At 27.7% G+C, this 19,438-nt stretch overlaps 7 protein-coding genes across 7 annotated transcripts; 5 read left to right on the forward strand and 2 right to left on the reverse strand.

The window, feature by feature from the left end:
- Positions 1 to 206: 206 nt before the first annotated feature.
- Positions 207 to 1,782, forward strand: LOC129607906 (vacuolar protein sorting-associated protein 37B). The gene is made up of 4 exons (XM_055519154.1): positions 207 to 346; positions 396 to 454; positions 962 to 1,133; positions 1,206 to 1,782. The coding sequence occupies exons 1-4, from the start codon at positions 292 to 294 to the stop codon at positions 1,586 to 1,588; spliced, it is 669 nt and encodes a 222-aa protein (XP_055375129.1). The 5' UTR covers positions 207 to 291; the 3' UTR covers positions 1,589 to 1,782.
- Positions 1,783 to 2,291: 509 nt separating this feature from the next.
- Positions 2,292 to 4,461, reverse strand: LOC129607904 (metaxin-1 homolog). The gene is made up of 5 exons (XM_055519153.1): positions 4,234 to 4,461; positions 4,021 to 4,167; positions 3,629 to 3,904; positions 3,173 to 3,571; positions 2,292 to 3,117 (listed from the first exon to the last, which is right to left on the reverse strand). The coding sequence occupies exons 1-5, from the start codon at positions 4,312 to 4,314 to the stop codon at positions 3,049 to 3,051; spliced, it is 972 nt and encodes a 323-aa protein (XP_055375128.1). The 5' UTR covers positions 4,315 to 4,461; the 3' UTR covers positions 2,292 to 3,048.
- A 1,019-nt stretch (positions 4,462 to 5,480) lies between these two features.
- LOC129607872 (methyl-CpG-binding domain protein 3) lies at positions 5,481 to 6,547 on the forward strand. The gene is made up of 2 exons (XM_055519103.1): positions 5,481 to 5,801; positions 5,946 to 6,547. Exons 1-2 carry the CDS (start codon positions 5,698 to 5,700, stop codon positions 6,421 to 6,423), a joined length of 582 nt encoding a protein of 193 aa, XP_055375078.1. The 5' UTR covers positions 5,481 to 5,697; the 3' UTR covers positions 6,424 to 6,547.
- LOC129607871 (RPII140-upstream gene protein) lies at positions 6,521 to 7,594 on the reverse strand. The gene is made up of 2 exons (XM_055519102.1): positions 7,493 to 7,594; positions 6,521 to 7,407 (listed from the first exon to the last, which is right to left on the reverse strand). The coding sequence occupies exon 2, from the start codon at positions 7,328 to 7,330 to the stop codon at positions 6,563 to 6,565; it is 768 nt and encodes a 255-aa protein (XP_055375077.1). The 5' UTR covers positions 7,331 to 7,407; positions 7,493 to 7,594; the 3' UTR covers positions 6,521 to 6,562.
- A 1,101-nt stretch (positions 7,595 to 8,695) lies between these two features.
- LOC129607869 (putative uncharacterized protein DDB_G0282133) lies at positions 8,696 to 12,946 on the forward strand. The gene is made up of 7 exons (XM_055519099.1): positions 8,696 to 8,914; positions 8,982 to 9,116; positions 9,194 to 9,399; positions 9,453 to 9,664; positions 9,785 to 10,760; positions 10,818 to 11,570; positions 11,633 to 12,946. Exons 1-7 carry the CDS (start codon positions 8,826 to 8,828, stop codon positions 12,874 to 12,876), a joined length of 3,615 nt encoding a protein of 1,204 aa, XP_055375074.1. The 5' UTR covers positions 8,696 to 8,825; the 3' UTR covers positions 12,877 to 12,946.
- An 894-nt stretch (positions 12,947 to 13,840) lies between these two features.
- Positions 13,841 to 14,874, forward strand: LOC129607870 (synaptosomal-associated protein 29). Its single transcript, XM_055519101.1, has 2 exons — positions 13,841 to 14,132; positions 14,183 to 14,874. Exons 1-2 carry the CDS (start codon positions 13,928 to 13,930, stop codon positions 14,755 to 14,757), a joined length of 780 nt encoding a protein of 259 aa, XP_055375076.1. The 5' UTR covers positions 13,841 to 13,927; the 3' UTR covers positions 14,758 to 14,874.
- A 1,306-nt stretch (positions 14,875 to 16,180) lies between these two features.
- On the forward strand, positions 16,181 to 19,101 carry LOC129607965 (uncharacterized). Its single transcript, XM_055519241.1, has 8 exons — positions 16,181 to 16,344; positions 16,400 to 16,474; positions 16,539 to 16,618; positions 16,713 to 17,580; positions 17,640 to 17,759; positions 17,817 to 17,984; positions 18,346 to 18,454; positions 18,516 to 19,101. The coding sequence occupies exons 1-8, from the start codon at positions 16,293 to 16,295 to the stop codon at positions 18,706 to 18,708; spliced, it is 1,665 nt and encodes a 554-aa protein (XP_055375216.1). The 5' UTR covers positions 16,181 to 16,292; the 3' UTR covers positions 18,709 to 19,101.
- Positions 19,102 to 19,438: the final 337 nt, after the last annotated feature.

The following is a 19,438-nucleotide window of genomic DNA, read 5'->3' on the forward strand; positions in this document are numbered from 1 at the left end:
TAAGCTAAGTGGACGGTTTAATCTATGGTAAATAATGATAACAATTTACAAATTATATATTTTTTATCAAAGAACTTATTTGATAAGAAAGTAATATGTACATACCTGTGAATTTTGAAACTCCTTTAAGAGAAGTAGTGCTTATTTCATACACAAGATGTCACCAAATATAAGTTTGTATTGCTGTCAAGAAGCCTTTGTTTTTACAAATTTGTCATTGTCAATATTTTTAATTATCATTTATCAAAAAAAACTCCGAAGAAAATAATTGGGTGATATTTCAAAATTAAAATGTATCAGCAATATATGAATCAATTGCAAATATCTCTTACAAATTTATCTTCAGGTAAGAAATATTATAAAGTTGTTAAAAATTACGAACAATGTAATTTCAGACGAATTGAAAGACTTATTGAACGATGACGACAAATTGGAAGAACGGGTAATTGAGGCTGTAAGTGTTTTTGTTTATTTGTTCGTTAATTTATTTTTATTAAGAAGCGAATGGATAGAATACTACATATTTTAAAATTTCGGTAATAGCTTTTCAAGTACTAATCTATACTCTTAAGATTTTAATCAATTTATACACAATAGTGCCAATTATGAATTTCAATTTATGCTAAATGGAAAAATTTCAATTGAAAATTGCAAGTAGAATGTTATTCTCATTGAATTTTAGAAATTAAAATCTCTCAATGAGTAATCTTCGTAATTTACAAATATAAATTCACGATTGGCACGAATATATAGAAATGTTCTCCAAATAGAGTTTTGTCAATGAAATGTTTTTTGAACATTTTTCTGAATACAGATGGAGATTAAACTCCAATTCGAGAAAAATAATTAGAACATAGTATAACTTCGAAAAATATTCCAAAAAATACCTCAATAAATATAAAACTTCACGACTGCTTATTTTATTTTAATTTCTTTATAAAACAAAAATTTTTATATGTAGCTCAAATCTTTAGAAGAACAAAAATCATCACTCTTGGAAGAAAATCGAACTTTTGCTGAAGGCAATTTGCTTAAAGAACCTGAAATAATTGAATTAAAGGGAAAATTAAGTGAGCTTTCGCAAGAAGGAAAAGAGTTATGTAGTTCTGTGCAAGAAAAATTAACAGAATTCAGTAAGTATAACAAATATTTTTTAAAAATTTCTAATTTTACTAAACCAGTTGTTGAACCTAATTTGTTTTTAGAAAATAAATCTGTGACTATCAACCAAGATACTGCCTTAGCTCTTCTGCAAACTGCAGCAGCAGAATGTGAAGAAGAATCAGAAAAATTAGTTAAGGATTTTTTAGATAACGAACTAAATTTGGAATCATTTTTAGATCAATTTCTAAATTTGCGAAAAATAATGCATTTGCGCAAAGTAAAATCAGAAAAAATGTCTGAAATTATTCAAAAGGGCCAAAATCGCGGAAGCGCTTATATTCCTCCTTCAACAGGCTTTTTCAACAATTTATCTACAAGTGGTGGATTACCCTATCCAACTGGCGGAATACCTAATATACCTTATCCTATAGGTCCAATGGCCATGCCAATGCCTATGCCTATGCCACCAAGGCATCCCTATTAAAAGTCTAAAAAAAATATAAACTTAATTATAAGTAAAATTTTAAATTGTATTAAACTACATATTTTCGCACATTCAAATTTATATCGATTACATTTTGTAGTGTTACTTCTGTTTACAAGATTAAATTTGAAGATGTGTGATAAATATATATCTATGTAACTATGTACATTATTTGCAAGTAGAATTCAAAAAAACAAAAACACGCTTTTTCAATTTAAAATACAGAATTAGTTTAACAGTTTTTATGTGATAAAAATTTGTTTTTTTAACTGATTACGTACCTATATGTAACTTGTACGTACATAAAACTTAAAAGTTCGAATTTACAGTTTTAAAAGAAAAATACGATCTACATGTGTAATTTTCGTAATAACACTAAAATTAAGAATATAGTAGGTATATATTTCCAGCATTTTGACGTAGAAATGTAAAATATCTCGAAGATCTAATATATTTGAAAAAAAATTTCTTTGCTTTTATTGTTAACGATCATTGAAAACTCTTTCTATTACTTCAAAGAAGTTACTCCCCTACTGCACAACAATATGAATAAATAGGTATGCAAATAATAAAAAATAACACACATAATAATGCTTAATTAAGATTTATTGATTAGATAAATAAAAACAAAAATCAATTCAAAGCCATTAAAGTCTCTAAAGTGTTGAAGAATAAATCATTTTTTCTTAAAAATGTTAGTGTTTTAAAAAGAATTAATTAATAAACAAAAATAGTCAAAAAAAAACATTTAAGACTCTGAAAGTAGGTCAGACTGTTTATTTAAATTTTATTAATATTTTTTATATAAAACCTTTAATTTATTAATTTAAAGAAAATTTCATGGTCGTTATAGAAAAAAAATGATTTTTATGAGACAATAATTTAAGAATCATTTTTGTGGCTGTAACTTACAATTTTATTTATAAAATTTTAAGGCATGCTTTTTCTCTATATTTTTTAAACTAATGTTTTTCGCGTAATCCAACTGAAAGGTAAGCCAACATTTTCTAAACTTAATTTTTGTAATTTCCAGACATGTATTTATTGTGATGTTGAAGTTTATTTTTATAAAATATATTAGTAATGAGATTCAAGATATTTAATGTAGTTGACTGTCCCATATTTGAAAATTTCAAAGTACAAATTCGTAATTTATATATATATATGAATGTATGATTTATTATTCATTTAGGTTTCTTATATTTCAAAATTACTATTTTCAATTAAAGAGTTCGGTCACAATATTAGGAACTGTGTAAAAATAAGAAAAACAAAAATAGGCACACCCATTTAAATAAAATATACAGGCATGTAAACATTCTTTCATGCATACGTAGTATTTAAGTCTTGTAACAATTCAATAACTACCTTATAACGTTAAAAAAAAATTTTAAATAATTAAAATTTTTAACTATATTAAATTTCTAACGAAGAAAATGTTGTTATTGTGTGTTTATGTATTATTCAGAACCAACTTCATCTTCTTCTTCAATTGGAATTTCCTGTTGATAATCGCGATCAAAGGAAAGCTGCAAATAAACGCGTATTATTTCTTATTTATTTATATGTGTGTACTTTTACTACCTTAAGTAAACCTGTATATGCAGCATATGTACCCATAGCTACACAAGCTCCTAATGCCGCTAAGATCTGTGTTTTCGTTTTATTATCTGCAAATTCGTGTTCAGATTTTGTTAAATTTGAACCGGAATTTGTTTTTGGACTTGTTGCGATATTTGACTTTGTCATATATCCTTCATCTCGAAAAATATCTTTGGTAATACGATTAATAAAGACCACTAAATTTTTACATTCTTTAATATGATCTCGCAAAGGATTGTGGGGCAGTGACACATGAAAAATAATAGATATATAAGAATAAACAATGGCATCTAATTCACTATAATGATCTCCAAAAAACCATATTTGGTTACCCAATTTTTTTGATAAAAAATTAATGCAACACTTTGCGTTTAACAAAATCTGCAATAAATCTTCAAAAATATTTTTATATTTTTTAGCTATACTTTCAATACTTACCTTTTCCGTATCATGGTCTTCTATTTTTTCGTATATGTGAAAGTCTGAAAATACTTCGATCACATCTTGTGCTTCTTGGAAATATTTACCAGGATAATAAAAATTGAAGGGAAACGGAGTCCTCTTGGAATAAAGTGCTCTTGTAGTATCAAAATTTGAAGGATTTCCATACATATAATAGAAGTAATATGCATTTAAATTTTGAAAAACAAAATTGTCATAAGCTGTTGAAAGATGCTTTTGTTTCGTATTTAAATGTAAATTAAGCGAAAAGCCCTAAAAAAAATGTACATACATAAATACTAATTTCTCCCTTGATTTTTCATTTGTTGGTCATTCACCTACCGACAAATCTAAAAATAAAAGTGTAAACAAAGTGCACAATTACTTACCTCACTTTTAAGAAATTCGTTAATTTTCCTGTACCCAACTAATTTTTGTGGCCCTATTTTTAAATATGGTAATTTTCCAACTCCTGACCAAAGTGGATTTCCCGATGTATTGATTTCTATTGGGGCCCTAGTAAATTTAACGGCACACTAAAATTATAGGTTAATAAAAAATTACGTATGTGTGTATTTTAATTTTATTCAGTTAAATGCTACCAAAGTGCGCAAACAATCAAAGTCGATAGATGGAAGACCCCATTCTCCTTTGTATACATAAAGAACGGCTCCTAAAATCATTTTAAAATGCTTTTTTAGCACTAATATTTCCAAAAAGCCCCGTCTGATAAATGTACTCCTATCTGTTCATTTGATACCCGCTATGCTTATTTATCTATTTATCTAAATTTTCAGTAAATTCATAATTTTAGACAAATGACAATTGAAACGCATGTACATAGTTATATATTATGTATATATTCTATGTTTACATGGAGGAAAACTTATAAATAGGGTTCGGAAATTTTTTACTTTCGATGACTTCAATTTATGATTTTATACGTTTCAGCGATACGTTTCAAGTGTAGTATTACGACTATTTTTCAAAATAAATCACAAAAAAAAAATCAAAAAACTCAAACTAATCATCAACCATCAAAATTTCAAACATATTTGATTTGTAAACAGCCAATCCAATTAAACTAAATGAATAATAAAGTACTCACCAGTTTTAACTGAAACAATTAAAAATGGTATGTACTAAAATTTTCGATGTGTTATAAGTATGATCAGCTGATTGAACTTTTTTTATCTATTTACAGAACATTCATTTGTGTTGTGAGTTTCTACGGTAATACAATTTTAAATTTTTGAAATTTTGCGTATTAGTGTTTCAAAATGTTTATAAGTAAAAATAAATTGTGTGCCGAAAATTAAATACAATTTATTTTCAAATTCGAAAAAAGATGGAACCCTTAGAACATGAAAAAAAAAGATAAAAACTCAAATAAAAAGTAAAAGGTGTATGGGGAGTTATCAAACAAATTCAAACTGCCGTTGGATGATGTAAAAAAAAATAAATGGATCAAGAACAAAAAGATAGTTCTAATATTAAAGATGCAAATATTTCATTTCAATTTTAGTCTTATTAATGGTTTATTTTAATATTGTTTTTAATATATTATACATTGCAACTTTTACATTTACATACACACATAATTCCATTCAATTATGTCGTAAAAAACAACTAAAATGATAGAAAATTTGACCATGTATCAAATTTGATTTATAGATACAGATTCGACTAATTTTCAAATTTTGTTAGATTTGTAAACCTGCCTGACATGTACTTTTATGTTGTCAAAAAATAACTCCACTAACAAGAAAAACATCGATTATTTCGATATGTGAAAAGTATCGATAATTCTATGACGAGGATAGTTCTCTACCACTACATCAAAGTTAGCCTATGATATCTTTAGTCTATTAACGAACAAGAAGAAAATAAAGCAGATAACTGTTGTAACTTATTGGGTTGAATTAAAAGCAAAACAAAAAGACATTTTCAATATTTTGTGCTTCCTGTATTTAAATATTCAATTCATCACTAAAAGGCCAAAAATTACTATATATATTGTAGCATCTTACATATTATAGACCATTTTGTAAATTGATTTGCATAGAATGAATTCTAGTGTTACTATTGAAAGAAGGTCTGCTGGTAAACAAGAACCAAATATAAAATCATACAATCCTCCCAATACCAAAGCTGATTTGTATTATTACAGGTAATATAGTGAGTTAAATATTTTAAATTATATATAAAGTAGTAATTAAATGCGTCTTGTTACGATTTTTATATTATGTACAAACATGCACGAAAATAAAACTAATTTTATTTGAATAAATAAAAATATTGAAAAATTTTGTAGTCGAGGAATAAGAACAGATGTATCTCTTGTACCTCCCATACGACAAACAGCATCCATTTTTAAACAACCTGTAACAGTGATTAAAAACCACGACTCGAGTAAAGTTAAACATGATTCTAAATACCAAGATAAGCCAAAACAATTATTTTGGGAAAAAAGATTGGAAGGGATGCGTGCTTGCAGTGTAGCAGGAGAAGAGTTCAGTAGAATTGAGTTGCCAAAAGGAATGCGCGCTGTTGGACCGAACGTGTATGAACAAACCGTATTACAGTCGGTGGCTACTGCGTTACATGTCTCAAATAAGCCTATAACTGGTCAAACTGCAAACCGACAAGTCTTGTTAACAAATTCTGGTGTTCATATTAATCCAGATCAGCCCTTAATGCAAGCAATTAATGTTTCAGATGATGATATTAGGCGTCAGGAAGACAGAGTTGTATCCGCACGCCGGAGATTGCAAGACGCCCTCAAGGGATAAAGAAATTATGAAGATCTAAATTAATTTTTGTAGGTTTTAAATACAAAATAATTTTATATAGATAATTTGCTAAAATAAAAGTAAATGATAAAAACCCTTAAAAAATTGATAGAAAATGCTTTTGATTAAATCATGTATTTTACACTTTTTTTATGTCAACTGTGTTAACTTTTCTATCGTGATGTTGAATCAATTGATTATCTGGCTCTAATATCTTAATTGATTCATTGACAACATTATCTCTGTCTAACTTCCATTTGTATTGCCAATAACGGATTTCTTCCATTGTTGTGCCAGAAGCTTTCATTAAAAGTAGTGAAATAATTCCAGCTATTCCTCCTAAAGTACCACCAACTATTCCTCCTGCAGCCATTCCACGCAATCCCAAATTGGCTCTAAAAATAGCTCCTGTTGTTGAACCAGCAACTAAATATTCATAAATTGATGATTTTTCTCTATAAACCGATATAATGGTTATTATTCCAACATATGATGTTGTAAATAATCCAATGCGCCAACCCCATTTGAAACCTCCTTTAGCAAAACTAACTGTAAATTGGTCTTGAAGCTTTTTCTTAGCATCTAAGTGAGATTTAAAAGCAGTTGCTTCATTATTTTCCATAAAATCAATATACGCCTTTCTTGAATTAATAACACCGCCATAGATTGCTCCAATCAAAAACCCCAAAAACCCAGCTTGATGAATGGAATTAAGTTCATTCGATATAGCTCCATGTTCATCTAATTTAAACATTCTTTTAACTCTGTCCAATCCAGTTTCTGAAGACTGTTTTCTCTTTTGAAATTCTTCGTTAGTCCGATTCGAAGTAATCTTATCGGCGGTTGTGATATCAAAAAATGGTGCAACACAAATAACAAAGGGGCGAAAATGTTTTATGTAATACATATTTATTGATTAAGCACTACATAAATTTTTTCTAACTCTGGGAAACTCGCTAACGAATGTGGGTGTTGATTGCCTGGCTAAATTTAGTTATTTTTGATTAAAATTCTGTGCCAAACCAATTTGAGTAAATTTTTGTATTAAGAAATTATAATACTTAAATACCTATTTTTCAAATAAACATTTTATGCACATATGTATGAACACACAACAAATTTTGTAAGTTTGCTCATGAATACATGAAAATCGACAATTGATATGTCAAAAAGTATTTATTTTAAGACCTTAACAGTATGCATATATTCTCACGATATGTTTACGATGGACTTGCTAGATAAATAAGTCTATTGTGTCGACATAAATGGCGTTATGATGCTTAGACTAAGGAATTAAAATTATTTACTATTACAGATAATAGACGTATTAATAACAGTGCAAAAAAAATCTTCTACATAAAATTGAAAAACACTGAAGTTCCCATTTTTAGATTATGCTAGAAATACATTTTCGTCAAATAAAATTTTTCCAGCTCGAAAATTTAGTATTTTTATTATGAAAAAGAAAAGCAATTAATGTAAAGTTTTGAGAAATATTAATTGAACAATCAACAAACTTCCAAGAGGAAAATTGGGAAACAAGATCAAAAACAAAAACTATCTTACATTCTTATAAGCCCCCTTCACGAGACTGTATTAATTTTTAAGTCAGTTATCTTAGAAAAAAAATAATAAGGTACTGTTTACATATAGGACAATATCCAAGATTTAATTTTGGTTTCATAAAAGTCGTATGTGTTTGACGGCAAATAATATAAATTATTATGAGTTATGAGTTCGTAATTATTAATTAAGAATAATTATTTCATTTATTTTTGCAAATCGTATTAATTTATTAACATACTTTTGACGTTGTCAAAAATTAATTAATTTATTTTTATGTTCATATTATATTTAAAACCGAAATTATTCATATTATATTCATATTATATTTAAAACCGAAAAAATCCCAAATACATATTCAAGCGTTTAATATACAAACTATTTTATTATATACAAGAATACAATTTTTTTTATATAAAAGAATTAATACGTTAATATGTTTAAAAAACATAATAATATGAGAAAAATATCCCATTATCATAATATATTTATATAATGTAAATATTGTATTGTCAAATTAATGAGAGTCTGACAACGTTAGAGTTTAGCATTAAGTTTAGCATTACAAATTCGTTTAACAAATCATTTCTTACCATTGATGTCATATACGCAAACATATAATTCTACTTTGTAAAATTTTAAACTATGATTGTTTGGGAACTGTTGAGTCAAATATTATATGGTATGCTTGTGTACTGTCAGAATTTTTTTATGGAAGCACGCTTTAAGCAGAGTTACATTTTTCATTTAATTATTATAAATTGTATGTTATCCGCAAAACAAAGAAATTAAAAGTGTATGAAAAACTGTAATATAAAAATTAGATAAATATATGTAACATGAGTAGAAGAAGTTCTTTAGGTGGAAGATTAAGTTTGAGTTCTCCAAACTTATCAAGCCCAATAGCTGAATCGACCCATATTGTAGAGTAAGTGTTGGCATTTTTTTCTTTTAAAATAAAACGATTTATTTTAATATTTATAAAATAAAAATAGCTTTCAACAAAAATTTCCATGGGGTGGAATTCATTCACCACTAAAAGTCGAAAATTCTCAAAATTATTCCAAAAATACAAGCGTGCCATTAAAAAAATCTGGTTACAACAGTGGACTACAGAAATTAGATCCTAGGTAAAATATATATATATAACAGTCCACCTATTTAAATATTATATAAAAGAAACTAATCAATTTTTTAATATCAAAAGAATATATACTGATGTTCAAAGTCAAGGGTTAACATCGCGGATAGTTAAATATTACGAGAACAGCAGAAAATTACACAAAAGTTTGTCGATAAATAACTTGTATAAGCCAGGACAGTTTCCCGTCGTTCACCTAAAAAAAAATGAAATACCATACAAACACAGTCGAAATAAAAATAGTATCTCTGTAGTTCGTATAGCTCCACCAGGTATGTATTTTTTTGATAAATAAGTTACTTAGTTTTATTAAATTTTCTCGTAGATAAATCCGTATTTCAAGCTAATTCAAGATCTAGTATATTACGAACAGGATCAATTGTTCCTACTGTCAGTTTAGGACTAAAGCAAGCAAATAATGATATTGCGCGAGAAAATCGACCAATTTTACATCCCGTTGCAGATTCTGAAACAGCACCAACAAGAAGTGTTCTTGAAGCGCTTAAAGAAATTTCACGAAAAAGAATAAACAGCGACGTAAGTATTCCTCAAAGAAATATCTTTAAAGAATTATTTTATTATATTTTTATATAGAAGTTTTTTCAGTCTAATTTTGGTATTTAGTAATGCTAACCTTACTAATTAAATATATTTTAGGAGCTTGATTCTAATGACAGCATTAAGAAATATTGTAAGGAATCGAGCTATGATTTGCCATCAAACTTGACTGGATCATTATCTCACCAAAACTCTAACCTTGCTGTTCAAACAAAAAATTGTATAAAAAGAAATAGAGAATTAACATCTCCATCAGTATCACCCACTGCTAAAATCCCTAATAATGGTCAAAGCAGTAACTCAAATTTAATAAGACACCGGAAAACTAATAATGAATTTACCAGTTCGCTAAGTTCAAGTTTATCGTTATTATCGCCAAAACGAAAATTATATGAACAACTATCATCAAATGTTATATCAAAATCAGGGGAAACACCACATCACTTTGGACAACCAAAGCAAAAGCAAACTTGTAAACAAAATGTTGAATCTGAAAAGAATTGCGAAACCATAGACCATTTTAAAGGCTCAGTACTTTCATCTAATACCTCTAGGTTAATGGAGCGTTTTCCTGAAAAAATCGCAGAACCTTGTAGGACAAGGTCGGAACCTGTTATTAAAGCTGATTCAACTTTTACTGAATCGAGTAATTGTAAGCCCAAATTAACACTTTTCAACAAAAAATATGAAATTTCGGACAATTATAACGCTAAAAAAGTTATAAATAAAAATGATGATGAAAATGAAGTACCAAAAATATCGTTTGTGAAACCAAAAAATTTAACTTCTATCGGAATTAATCTTGCCAAAAATGCTGTAATGGAAAAAACACAAAAAACGAAACTAGCCCTCATGCTAAGTGGGTTGCGTGGAGATTTAAACGAAGATCAAGATGAGGTTGACAATGATTTGCTTCCTGAGAAAAGCAAAATTGAAGACAGTAAAAATGTAAATGTTCAAAATGGGGATGTAGAAGGCAGTGAAAAATCTATGACTGTGACGAAAGATAAAAATGTTAAATCAGATTTCTCCATTTTAAAGGACGTTAGCAAATCCGGAACAGCAAAAAAATTAGGTAATATATTTATTTTTTAAAGCTCTGAAAAAATTATAAAAGTCTCTTTAATTTTAGGTGGTTTTAAATCTTTGGATTCTAACAAAACTATCAGTACTATTTCTTTTGATTTAAAAAATTCTTCAAATAACCTTAGTGATTCCAAAAATTTCGAATTTGGTAAAAAGACAAACGAAACCTCAACCGAACCAAGTTCCCAAAGTTCGTTGATATTAAATTTGAAACCAATGTCAAATGGAGTTTCGAGTACAAAAAGCAATAATGAAGAATTTTCGAAAATTGTGGTGGAAACTAAAAATAATGAAAAGGGAACTACACCTATTGCTGGGACTTCTATATTATCTGTAATTAATAAAAATGATAAAACTTCACAGATTTCTAACGTAAATTCAATGTCGCAACAGTCAAAACCAAATTTAGCTGAAACAAATCATGCTGCTGCAATTACTCTGAAGCCAGAAACAACTAAAAGCAGTTCTTTAGTTTCTGGCGCAATTTTATTTGGATCTGCTGATCACATTAACTCAAACAAATTTTCTGTCGATCGAACTGAAGATTCAAATTCTCAATCAAAGGGGGGATTTGCTTTCAAAAATGATATAACACCTATAACAAGTACCTCAAATATGTTTCAGTTACCAAAAATAAGCGAAAATCCTAAGACAAACACTTTGACAGCACCAACATCAAACATGAACAATGAAAATTTACAATCTAATCATCAACTAACCACAACATTTTCTTTCGGAAATAACCTATCTAATAAATCGAATGAAAGTTCTAATGTATTCACTACCTCTCAACGAAATGGTAAATTGATTTTTAAGATAAAATATAATTCTTATACATAAAATTTTGATAAAATTTTTTAGATCAAACGACTCCAAATTTTTCCTTTACATCAACAACAAAACAAGCTACACCTGCGTTTGATATTGGTAATGCCAATCCCCAAAGTAATTTATTTCAATTTGGAAATGTTAACACATCACAAAAAGTTTTGCCTCTGAAAAGTGTGGATTCTTCAAATGATAAAACAAACACTGTTTTTGGTTCTAATACATTTAATTCAGCATCATCAAATATTAAAAATTTATTTGGAAATCTTTCAAGTTCCTCAATTAATGTGTTTGATAATAACGTTGTAAAACAACAAGACAACCAAATACCGGTGCAAGAAAATAAAATGCCAATATTTGGTACAACAAATGATACTTCATTGCAAAAATCAGTAACAACGTTTAATTTTAATAATAATAATAATAATAGTAATAATAATAATAATAATAATGTCACAAATCCATCAAACGCAAATTCAAGTGCACCTTCAGGAGTTTTTTCATTCGGTTCTTCATCAAATGTTCTTTCAGTAAACAGCAATCCAGCCCCAAATTTCACTTTTGGAGAAAATAAAAATACAAGCACATTTGGTAAAGTCAAGGAGGAGGAAAAATCACATACGTTTACAACAAATTCAATCAATCCCCAATCAAACATTTTTGGTAGTAATAGTTTTGGGAATAATATGAGTACATTTTCAAACAATGATAAAATTGCGTCTAATACGTTCGGAAACAGTGTAACAAATTCATTTAATAATCAATCTAGTAATTTAAGTTCTTTCAACAATCCTGCAAAACCAAGTGATGGAAAATTTTCCTTTAATCAATTTTCAAATAATTCGAATGCCAGCCTAAACAATTTCAGTAACAATTATACATGTAATAATAATAATAGCTATAACAATACAAATAAAAATATTCCTGACAATAGCTCTAACAACAATAATGTCATTGGTAACAATAACAATAGTCTGCAAAACAGTAATAAATTAATTAATAATACAAATAATAACAACAACGTTAACAACAGCAATAGTTCCGGCAATTCAGCTTTTTCCTTTAGCGGATTAAGTAATACTGGAGGGAACGTATTCTCATTCGGAGGAGGCAATGTTATGACAGGAACAGATTCAAGCAAATCTGCTTTTAACTTTTCTGGAAACACTAACAATGGCAGTAATATATTTGGAGCAAATAATTCGACTAATAGTTTTAATACGGCACCGATTCCCGAGAGACACATCCGCAAAGCAACGAGACGTTTGAATAAATAATTTATTTTTATATTTACTTTTAAATGATATTGTCTAAATTGTCAGTAAAAAATTGGAATTATTTAAGAAATTAAGTCTTTTGATACTTTTTCTAGTCTATTATTAGCCCCTGATCTCGTGATGACGTTCCCACAATGCAAGTCGGTAATAAAAGAAAAATATGACCTTAATATATAACACTTAAAAAAAAAAAAACAAATTTTTTTCAGTATTTAAAATTAAATAAGAAACATGATAAATATCATAAATTAACTTGATAAACATTTTCTATTTTGTATCAAAAATTTATGTTAAATTTTGTAAACAATGCTCTATAATATGTACAACAATATTATAAGCCTGTCCAAGATAAAGTTCTCCTGTAAAAAAATTATTAATTACTCATATATTTCTATCTTGAACGGGTTTCAATATAATGTGTTATAAATAGATAATTCATCCTAATTTGAGCAGAACTTATATATAAGTATTTATATACTTATAAATCCTTTAGCTAACGGTTTTGATCACAGCTGATAGATATTTTGTTACGTCAAGGCTTTGATAATACAAATTCGACGATTTGCTGTTTTGCTTTGTCCTGTTGTCGGAAAGATGCGTTTTATAAACATGAATTAACGTTCATTTTAAATCTTTCAAATTATTCTGCAACTTTTTGTATTTAAAAGTCGCAAAAAATAAAAAAACATTTTTTTATACAAATTTTTTGTATCGCTATAAAAGGCGTCTTATTTAATTGTTTTCTCCAAAGTACAAATGTACTCGTATATCATATTTTTCATTTCTCATCATCTTTTAATGTCTTCAGTTAAAACAACTTACTTCTGTCAGCCACGACTGATAGTGTGATCTGACATTTTTCGAGCTTTAATCCACTGACATAAACACCGACATTATGGCCAATTACTTCGCAAGGGTTAATCTAAAATTAAAACGTCATTTTCTATATGTCAAACGAACTTAACAAAATTTAATAATTTGTTGAATGAGATTGTAACTTATATAGATCAAAAATCAAATTTTGTTAAAGGTGCTAACTGATATAATAACAATGTCAGGTCATCAATATATCACAAATCCCGATAATATTTTTGAAGATGATATTGATGATGAAACCTTTTTAGCAAATTCCCGTCAAAGTTCCTCCCCTTTAGAAGTTCAGTCAACTAATCCTTTTGAACAACAAAGGCGAATTTATGAACAAAAACGAAGAGCAATTGAAGAGAGAACTTTAGGTTCAACTGATCGTAGTTTAGGTAGGAAAACACGTAACGAAAAAATTTATTTATAAAAAAAAAATTTTTAGGACTTTTATATGAAACGGAAGAAGTCGGAAAAGCTACAGCTGCAGAACTAGCAAAGCAACGTGAGCAACTTGAAAAAAGTAATCGTCAATTAGACGAAATTAATGCAACATTGCGTTTTAGCCAAAAACATTTAAATGGTTTGAAAAGCGTTTTTGGTAGTTTAAAAAATTATATTCAAGGGAAGAGTGACATGCCAATAAGCAACAGGACTGCTAGCTCTCCAACTGAAAGCAAAGTTTCTGAATCGGGAAGTAGTCATGCTTTTCAGCAACAAACAAATTCTCCATCTTACGATGATCGCTATATGAATCATCCAGTAAATAGATTAAGAAGTGATTTAACTGAAAACAAAAGGCCACAAAGCACCAGAAATGCCTTTGAAGAAAGATTGGGAAACAATTTAGATGAAATGTCTAACAGTATTTCCCGCTTAAAGGGCTTGGCTACAAACATGCATGATGAAATTGAATCTCAGAATGACTTGTTGGATAATATGAATTATAAAATTGAAGATGTTGATATTAAAATTGAGAAACAAAATAAGCAAATTAATTCGCTATTAGGTAAAAAGTAAGATTTCGATTGAAGTGTTGGTGATTACACATGCATGTTAAGTTAAAAGCAAATTTTATTGAAAAAATGTTCTTAAATAGTAAGAGTATTAATTAAATTTTTAAACACATCAATATTATACTTATGTATTCCGAATTTTGTCACTTGTATCATAAAGGTCATTATGTATATAAATATAACATAATAAATATTCTTAAAACAAACTCACCATAGTTTCAACATATAGAATCAAATTTAAAATATTTTTGATGCGGTGAGATCTTAATGCTCTAATCTTAATGATGAACGTTTTGAAATAACAGTCCAATGTTTATTTTGTAATAGAATCCTAGCAACTACCTGCCGCTCTCCTTTCAAAGTATGGTATAAGAATTTTACCAACGCCATGATACCTTTCTTATAAGCGAAACTTCTATCGTTGACAGTATTTAATATATACTAAAAAAAATATAAAAAAATAATATAATTATATACTGTATATTTGAGCCTATTTGAGTCTAATATTGTTCAGGTTTTCTGGCAAATTTTTGGAATAGCTATTATAATAGAAACGATTTATAGATTCAAAGAACTTAAATAATGGAAGTTTTTTTGAAATCAATTTTGTAACATCATGCTGAGATAAATTTATATAATATGTGCACATGTATGCATGCTCTAAAAAAATCGTTGAAGATTACTGATGTTAAAAATGCCCCTTTCTAATTTTCATAATATGGAAACCTATAAAATAAGCATTTTTTTACCGTTGATAAATCACTGTGTCTAGACATGTATTTTTATCGAAAGTATTGTTTATATTAGTATATGAAAAAATCTAAAGTCTGATGGAAGTATGTTTTTTTGACAGCTTCAAAGTTTATAGTTAAATCAGAACAACTTGCCAAAATTTTAATAATATTTTTTGAAGAAAAAGAACAAAAATTTATACATAACAAAGCTTATTATTTGTAAATTTATATATTATCAATGAGATAACGACACTAAATTTAATTTTGTTAAATACGTGAAGGACAAACTGTAGAGACATATTTAAAATTTAATACAGGTTTACATTCAAGAAAAGAGTATGGTTTTAGGCGCTAAACACATTTACTTTTGCTTTTTGATAAAATACTTTTATTTGTTTATTAGTGTTTCCACTCTTGCTACAACAGAAACTTTACAAATTTTTTGTTTAATTGATTGAAAAAAATAAAAAACAATTAGTTCAAAAAAGGATAATTCAAAGAGTTAGTTCAGAAGAGGATTTTTAGGTTAAAGAAAATACATAAATTATTAAATAATTTTTGCCGCCGTAATTGTATAGAGAAAAAATATTTTGGCATTAGTATCGTCATAATGGCGTTAGTATGGTACATATCATGAACACAGTTATTTTTTCTTTTGGTCATAGGGAAAGTCAACCAATTGTCAAATTTGATTTCAATACAGTAAAGAATGATTTCTTATTTTATTTGAGAAAAATTTCGATAAATACGTTTTTCTAATAATACTGTGCCGTACTTTAATGTTTTTATAGAACAAATTAAAATAATGTTATTAAAAATATGCTGCGTTGTAGTGTTTTTACTGCAAACAGAATGTGGTATAATAGTTGAAGCTAAAAAATAATATACAATTAAATATTGTTTCTTTCTCAGTATTAGGGCAGGAATATCACCTCAAAATTACACATTTTGGACCTTTAATTTATGGATTTAATATAACTTTTTCAGGTATTTTGCTATATGTGTATGACTATTTTACAATTTGAATGTTACATGCAAATACTTTTTCCAGCCGCTCTTTATCAAGATAATATTGTTCATGCTGAAAATGTTTATTTTGTGTGGTCAGACAATACTGGTCATGAAAGCAAGGTATTGATTATTTTGATATCAAAACTAGATCTGATATTGATATAAAGTTTTTTAAATAATTGCGTGAACTTTTTTTTTCAATTATCATTTTTAGGAAATATTTTCGAACACATCTATTTCGAATTGGACTGTTAACTACAAGGAATCGAGCAGATATCAGCCCATAGAGGTTTCCGTGAAAGCATATAAAAAGATATTAATATTATATGAAATTGCGCGAGCAAAAGTGAAGGTTAATGTTTCCTCGTTAGCTCAGGGTAATTTGATTTTAGATCAGAATGGGACAATCCGAGATAACGAATACATTTCAACCAAAGAAGCAGTTAATCACACAGTCGTACTTGACGTAGCGACTGAAAATTACCTAAACGAAAAAGCAACAACAATAACAACTTATTGGTTTCAAAATTGCAAATATATTGGGCAAACAGAAGGATTGACATTTATTGATAATTATACTATTGAAAATGAAGAGTATGACATCGAAGCTTTGGTTATTGGATCTTTCGACATTTTGCCAGATCCTACAACTACAACTACGACGACAACAACTACTACCACAACTACAACTACGACCACCACGACAACAACAACCCCTAAACCAATAAGTGCCACTGAAAAAACTTCTCCACCATCAAATAGTTCTCTCGTTGATTCTGTCCAAAGTTCGTCCAATACAACTGCTTCCTCAATAGCAATCGAGAATTCTAAAAGACAGAAACGAAATATTTTGAGTAGATCAGAAGCAAATTCAACTTTAACGGTTGCAAGCGATTACGACATAGTAAAGAATTCGTCTAGAGAAGGAGAACTTTTAATACAACTTCAAAAAAATATTTCAAAATATAAACCAGTAAAAATAAATTCTTTAAGTAATCACCCCTACGTTTGCAACAATTCAGATGTTATGCCCGATCCAAAAAAAATATATGGTCATTTTCGAACTAAACTTGTAGCAAAAAGTTAGAAATTAGTAATTGATTATAATTTTTAAATTATTAACTAAATGCTTTTCTTTTAGTTCCAATAAATAACACGACTATATCTGGAAAAAATTGGTTGAAAAGGGAAGAAATTTTAAGTTTGAAATTTTCTTGCAATGGATCTTCGCCCTTGGAATACTGCATACATTTGATGAATGGTTATTTTATTTTGCAATATGTTTTATTAATAAGTACATAAGTATTGCTGATTACAGGGCCATACAATGTTACCGGAAATGAGACGTGCAGTACCTGGATTTCGCTGAAGGCTTGTGAAATTCCATTCAAACGATATTGCTCAGGCCAAAGTAAAACAGTACTGTTTGTTGTCAAAAATCCGATAAGTAAAGTTGTAACGCAAGCAACAATAAATTTCTATGAAGGTAGGTGTTTTTATCCGATTTTCTAGAAAATTATTTTTTGATTTTAATATTTTAAAATAATATTTTAAATCCAATTTGGAAACTTGTGCTCTTGTTTTTAAACACATATGACATATTTTATACTGTTCTCTGGGTCAATTTACATTTCAATAAAATTGTTTTTTTTATTTCTATATATAATTATTATAATTATTCCTGCAACCATTATTTGACTAGTAACTATTCTTGCGATGTCTATATTAAACGAAAATTAACTTTATTTTAATAGTAAATAGAAATAAGAGTATATTGTAATTTGAATAATTCGAATATTGAAAGTAATTTGAAAACTCTTTTTAATTATGTAATTTTATTTCTGTAGCGAAAAAACAAACACAGTTATCCGTAATAGTTGTTCCAGTTACGTTTTGCTTAGCGGCTGTTATCACAGTAGTATTCGGAGTTGCTTATTACATTCATAATAGAGAGAGGTATAAAAGCTTTCAAAATGTTGTGTGAATCAATATATAATTAATATTACTTTTCATTTAGGTTTTCGGTTGAAGTTGCAGATTTTAATTTTGGCGATACGAATTCAATTGATTTAGAGTATAAAACGTTCCAACAAAGATTAGTAGAAAGTTTTAGAGAATCTGTACGATGGCCTTGGCAGTTTAGAAGGAATTCAGAACAAGATCTCGTCACAAATGAAGACAATAATTTAAGATATGGTCCTATGTCATAAAATAACTCACGTCATTATAACTTCATTTTTCTATGTTATGTTCATTTTTTAAATGATTTTTCGCTGCATTAATATATCCGATCAATAAATGGATTTATATTTCCAAATTAAGATTTTATTATAATTATTAAGGTTAAGTGTTAGAAATGTGATGCTAATAGACTTGGAAAGAAGGAAATTGTTGTAATTTTAAAATTAAATAATAATTATTAAAATATACGTACATTAATATAAAATATTGTTTTTGTACCATTTAAGTAATAAATTTCAAAATTTATTTTTAAATAAAGTTATGCATACTTGAAAACTTTAGTTTAGCAGGTTTAAACATCATAAATTTGTATTATTTTATAATATTTTATAATTGTCATTATATATGTACGATTAGAATATTAATATATATAATATTATCCAAACAGTTTTTAATGATTCTTTTTTAAGGTCTTTTTTTTTAGTAACATATGGAATATAGTGATCGTTTGTTAGTGAAACACAGTTTAAGAAAATGCAAATTAATATGGATCATATTCTGGCTAAAAAATTGAATTTTTCTTCTCAATATTTCTTAGGAATTCAAGAAAATAACATTCAGTCCTTAAAATATTTTGTAGGAGTTGTATTGTTTGGTTATTTTGGGGACGTAATTCAAGTGATAAAAATATTATTAGTTTTCAATAAAACTAAGGAATTTGTTTCAAAAATTTACTTAAAAATTTGCTTACAAATCAAG

The sequence above is a fragment of the Condylostylus longicornis genome, unplaced genomic scaffold (genome assembly GCF_029603195.1).
Source record: "Condylostylus longicornis isolate FDR11 unplaced genomic scaffold, ASM2960319v2 ptg000030l, whole genome shotgun sequence".
In the NCBI taxonomy this organism is placed as follows: domain Eukaryota; kingdom Metazoa; phylum Arthropoda; class Insecta; order Diptera; family Dolichopodidae; genus Condylostylus; species Condylostylus longicornis.